Source organism: Gadus chalcogrammus, chromosome 11 (assembly GCF_026213295.1).
Source record: "Gadus chalcogrammus isolate NIFS_2021 chromosome 11, NIFS_Gcha_1.0, whole genome shotgun sequence".
NCBI lineage: Eukaryota > Metazoa > Chordata > Actinopteri > Gadiformes > Gadidae > Gadus > Gadus chalcogrammus.
The window spans coordinates 23922478-23928477 of record NC_079422.1 but is presented as its reverse complement, the minus strand read 5'-3'; the positions used below and the strand labels follow the sequence as shown (position 1 = coordinate 23928477).

The window sequence follows — 6000 nt, the reverse complement described above, 5'->3', positions numbered from 1 at the left end:
GGTAACCGGAAAGTGGCTAGTTCGATCCCCGGCTCCTCCTTGAGTGTCTAGGTGTCCCTGAGCAAGGCACCCCACCCTGACTGTTCCTGACGAGCTGGCTGTGGCCTCGCGTGGTTGACTCCGCCGCCTCCAGCGTGTGCATGTGTGCGTGAATGGGTGAATGTTAGGCAGTATTGTAAAGCGTTTTGAGTGTCCACCGGTTGGAAAAGCGCTGTATAAATGCAGTCCATTTACCAATTATATCTCCGTTCTCCACCACGACCCGTGGCTTTCAGGTGAAGGACCGCCGGATGGAGGCGTGCGCCTACGCCGCACTGGGCGCCACCTACCGGCTGGTGCACAAGTACGACAAGGCCCTGGGCTACCACACCCAGGAGCTGGAGGTGTACCAGGAGCTGGGCGACCTGCCCGGGGAGTGCAAGGCCCACGGCCACCTGGCCGCCGTCTACATGGCGCTGGGGAAGTACGCCATCGCCTTCAAGAGCTACGAGGAGCAGCTGGAGCTTGGCCGCAGGCTGAAGGATCCGGCGGTGGAGGCGCAGGTCTACGGCAACATGGGCATCACCAAGATGAACGTGGGCGTGATGGAGGAGGCCATCGGCTACCTGGAGCAGCAGCTGGCCACGCTGCAGCAGCTCAGCGGCAACGAGGCCATGCTGGACCGGGGCCGGGCCTACGGGAACCTGGGCGACTGCTACGAGGCCCTGGGCGACTTCGAGGAGGCCATCAAGTACTACGACCAGTACCTGTCAGTGGCCCAGAGCCTGAACCGCATGCAGGACCAGGAGAAGGCGTACCGGGGGCTGGGCAACGGACACAGGTGAGCAGGGGGTTAAACTTTGGGTGGAGGCACTCGAAAAGGAAAAAAGTGCATTGGCAAGGGTTTCTCTACAAGTAGTGTCAAGTTCCACCGGTTGTTGCTGGAAGAGATAACTGTATTGACTGGGTGTGCGTGATGATCACAGTAATCCTCCCGTGCATAATCTTCTCTCCTCCTCAGCAACGGTTTTGTTCTTTCTTTATCTTCCCTGAGCTAGCGTTTGCAGACCACCGTAGTTTACACGCTCCTTTACAATCGGTGCGCGAGGAGCCTGAATGCAATCCTGCCACCAGCTATCTGCTGCCGCTGCTCGCACACCCAGGCCTGATCTGTATGCAAAGAGGCTCTGGCGTAGTCACGTCTGAAACAGTGGGGGGGGTGGGGGGGGTGGAGGCGGTGTGCGGGGGGGGGGTTAATTCGAAACGACCTTTTCCATTTTGTCTCTTTTTCCGGCGTTTTCTTCCATTCCCCCCCCCCCCACCCCCCCACCCCCCCACCCCCCCCACCCCCCCCGCCTCGTGTATATCCACGCCGGCCTGATAAAATCCTGGGAGGATCGGCGCGGTAACAAAGGCACGGAGCGCAGTGCCAGAAATCCTCGTTTTCGGGGATGATTTTCCTCCTCATTGTGCAGCCTCATCATGCCACCGAGGCAATCAGGAGCAAGACGGTTGAGGCAGCCAATAAGCTCAGAGGGGAGCGACAGGCATCATAGCCGAACTCCCCTCCTCCTCCTCCTCCTCCGGAGATCCTCGTCAGGCATCACACGTTATTACCCCGCGTTAATTAAGACCCAGACTCCCGTCTAAATGCTCAAGGCTGGCGGTGAATACCCGGTGTCGAGTCCTATGTGGGGAGTGTTGCCGAGTTATTGACTACGGCGTCGGCACGGTGATCCCCGTGATGCGAGGGATGCAGCCCTCAATCATGTTTTGCACAAATGGGGAGAGACGCTGCTTTTCTGATGGATGACCTATCCAGGGCAAAATAAATGTGTTAGAAGTGTAGCGCGAGGCTCCAAGCCGGAGGCCGGGTTTGGACAATATCCCCGGCTCATTTCATTCGTTAGTGTCTTACACACGCACGCACACACATCCGCAGGCTCGTAGGCGTACACACACATACACACACACGCACCGCACACGTACACGCACACTCACAAACACATTCATGCCTGCAGGCACGCACACACACACACACAGACAAACAAACGCACACAAAGGAATGTTTGTAAAAACATGTTTATGATTGATCCATATTTCACATATTCACAAACGTAAAAACTTGTGAGTGCACTGCAGCATCTCTGTGCTCCTGGCATCCGAATGTGTCTTTGACACACTTCAGGGTTTTGCTCCAACACTGTTCCAGCAATATGGGCTCTCCTCTAATAATGCCATGCTGTCATGCAGCGGATTAGATAAGGGGAAATACAGAACGTGGTGTTATCTCGGTAACAGATGAAATTGAAAGTTCATTGAGCGCAGGGTGCACACAGTCAGATATCTCAATGCCAGGTCTGTTTGTGTGCATGATTTAAGCGGCAAATGCCGGTGACAGGTCGGTCTCCAGCGAGGCCTTCATCGTTGTAATGTGTCACTTTGTAATCTGCTGTAAACCCAACCCACCGGTACAGCGCGACTCCTTCACCCTGATCACACAGACAGCAGTCCTTCAGCGCTGTAGCGGGACTACTGAAGGGGAGGCTGCAAAGAGCCTGGGCTGGAAACCAAAAACTGCAGGGGGGGCGGTATTGCGCCTTGTGTCGTTACTTTCATGCATCGTTTCGGAAGATATCGGGCCGAAGATAAACTAATTTGCCCGAGTGGAAAAAGCTTTCAAAGGGGAATTGAATGTATATTTCTGTTTCAAGAATATCTTTAGTTAGCAGTCAACGTATTGATTTGAAACATTAACAGAATTCTTACAGTTTACTAGTCCTGGCTGAGGTTGCGTTTGCTTTGAACAGCGAAAGAAAGTTACACACCCAGTTCACCCCGATTTGAACTTGTCTAGAGTCTAAAGCCTGATTTGTGAGATTATCCTCCGCCTCACCCATAGTGTGTGTCCCTCTCCCCCCTCTCCCCTCTCTCCCCCACCCTCTCCCCTCCCCCACAGGGCCATGGGGAACCTGCAGCAGTCGCTGGTGTGCTTCGAGAAGCGCCTGGTGGTGGCCCACGAGCTGGGCGAGTGCGGCGGCAAGGCGCAGGCGTACGGCGAGCTGGGCGCCCTCCACAGCCAGCTGGGCAACTACGAGCAGGCCATCTCCTGCCTGGAGCGCCAGCTGGCCATCGCCCGCGACACCCAGGACCGCACGCTGGAGGGAGACGCCAGCTGCGGCCTGGGCACCGTGTACCAGTCCATGGGCGAGTACGAGACGGCGCTGCGCTGCCACCAGAGCGACCTGGAGATCGCCGAGGAGACGGGCAACCCCGCCCGGCAGGGGCGCGCCTACGGCAACCTGGGCCTCACCTACGAGTCGCTGGGCAACTATGAGCGGGCGGTGGTGTTCCAGGAGCAGCACCTGAGCGTGGCGGCGCAGACCAACGACCTGGCGGCAAAGACGCTGGCCTACGGCAGCCTGGGGAGGACACACCACGCGCTGCAGAACTACTCGCAGGCCGTCATGTACCTGCAGGAAGGTGAGAGGCGGTGTTGCGTGTGGTTGGGTGCGGTGTGTGGGTGAGTGTCGTGTGCGTAGGTGAGGTGTGGGTGAGTGTCGTGTGTGTAGGTGAGGTGTGGGTGAGTGTGTGTGTGTGTGTGTGAGACGAGCAGCAGGACATGCTGTCTTTGTTATCTTCAGTCGATAGGCTCATTTTGTGAATCTATGAATACCAAATTTCGTTGGCAATTTGCGGCTCAGCCTTTGCATGTCTTTATCGGGTGTGGCGAGTGTGTTCCCGTGCGGCGCGCACGCGAGGACACGCGCCGTATGCGCTCGTTGTATGTGAGGGCTGCTTTGCATGCTGGTTATGCAGGCGTGTGTTTATGTGTATGTGTGTGTGTGTGTTAGTTTTCATGTCAGTGTGAGTGTGTGTGAGTAAACGTGTCCCTGTGTGTGTCCTTGTGTGCATTGTGATTCAGCCAGGGCTAAATCAGAATGCAGGGACTGAGTGCTCCCTCGCCGCGCCTCACACCTCTGCCTCCACTCCACTGTGCGGCGGCTGTGGTGTTGTCAGTGCCGTGTCAAAGGGATCTCTTCACACGGCGGCCCGCTGCCTCTCTCACCCTCTCACACTCCGTTGTCCCTCACACGCACTCAAGGTGCAATAAACCTCAGGCTCAGCCCTCCTCCGGAACCCAACGCCACCGACGTAACAGGGGGTCGGGGGGGGGGGAGGACGAGAGCCAATGATAAGGTTGAGTGACAGGTGATTGTCCCCGCCCCCTTTTGGTCCCCCCCTGTCAATCAGTAGTTCCGAGCTGTCCCTTAGCAACCGTCCACCTCGCTTTCAAAACATTGCTATTCGAGGACGGCTTTTCTACGAGGCATGAGCGGTTTATGCTGGTGGAGTCCATTAGGGATGGGTCAGAATATTCGATTATTCGATTATTCGTTCCCGAGGGTCAACGTCGATTTTTAACATTTGGGCCGTTAAAATTTTTTCCCATTCAAATAAACAAGAATTAACGGACGGAACTAATGTTGGACAGGTGTCCAAGGGCATTATCCCGCTTATACCATGGTCACTTGCCATAGAAAATAAATGAAGGCCATTCATTTGTAAGGGGATTATTTGTTTATCAACACGGTGGATGTGAGCGCAGAATTAGCGCCGTAAGAAAATTTGTTTGACCGGTTGCCATGGTTATCTCTGTGTGGTGAATTTGCAGTTGCGGTGCAATGCGATGTTGTCAGCTTACTGTTACATTAAACTGTAATCAGAAAACGCGGTTGCATGCTATAGACCCTATAGTATCTGTGGTATAAAGGCTGGGACGAATTTCAAATTATAAATACGTGCTTTTTATGTTGAAAGTATAGACTGTCGCGATTCAGCCTTTATACCACAGATACTATAGGGACTATAGCATATACCCGCGTTTTCGGATTACAATTAAATGCATTTTTCACAATTTACCAGCTCTCGTTTTGAGGGCTGAACAGACAATTTGACTGGAACTACTTAGCAGGTAGTTGTTTTTTTGCGTTTAAGATATTAAGTGATTTCTTGCCGATGATCCATGGCTGCCTTTGTGAATGTGTCGGCCCACATCGAATAATCGATTATTCGTTCATACCACCCACCGATTATTTGACCATGAAAAATTTGAGTTATTCATATCCCCAGAGTCGATTAGGGTGCTGATGGGGGTCGTGGTTCTTCACCGAGGAGACCTGTGGTTGGGCTGCGGACATCTGGCGTTGAACCCGGAACCTATTGCCCTATAGCCTTACTCTTCTAGACGATCCTGCTGTGCAAGCTGTGCAAGCCCCCCCTATCTGTCGTCCATCTGCTTTATTAGAGTTCACCGGGCACCGGGGGTGACCCGCTCCACGTTGAGCTTGAATGGAAGCAGAGGTGACAGGCCACTCTATCTCCAGCCTGTCCTCCTGTTGTCCCCTGCACTGTCCTTGTATTGTTCCTTTGCCGCAGCTTGGAGAGAGAGAGAGAGAGAGAGAGAGAGAGAAAAAAACAAAAAAAACACCAGCCCCTTCACCATCCTTGACAGCCAATTATTTCTGGCCAACCTACCCAGGCCTAAAAGTTGGCAAGGTGTGTTTTTTCCCCTCCCTGTGCCGCTGCTCTTTCTTCTCTCCTCTCCATACCGGCGCTGCCCTTTTATTTATCCTTCTTTCGTTCTTCATCTTGGTGGCACCACAGCTTGTTTATTTCTTTATTTATTTTCCTGAAAAAGATTAATTGGAAAGAGACCCAAGGATGCAGTTTTTTTCCTCGCGAGCGCCTGAAAGTGATGACTTTCACCCCTGCGATGTGCTTTTGCCCGCGTCGGCGAAGGGTTCCTTGCAGACGCAGTGTTCTGTAATGCGTTGTGCTTTGTCACAATTCAGACTTCGAACCAAGGTACCGATTTATACACGTGCCTGGCTGTGTACATGTATTATTCTCTATTTGTTCGCTGATGTTAAATTAAAGGGATAGCTAAAGGTCATCGCTATACTAAAGGCCAGACGTTTGGCAGGGAAAGGCAGCTTTGTCCTGGTAACCGCTGCATGT

The 6000-nt window shown here is 53.5% G+C and overlaps 1 protein-coding gene across 1 annotated transcript in view; it reads left to right on the top strand.

Moving 5' to 3' along the window:
- LOC130391583 (tetratricopeptide repeat protein 28-like) overlaps positions 1–6000 on the top strand; it is a 163228-nt gene that overhangs the window by 130128 nt on the left and 27100 nt on the right. Inside the window, exons 8-9 of the mRNA XM_056601793.1 lie at positions 276–820; positions 2939–3462. Coding sequence (XP_056457768.1) covers positions 276–820; positions 2939–3462 — 1069 coding nt within the window. The remainder of the gene's footprint in view (positions 1–275; positions 821–2938; positions 3463–6000) is intronic.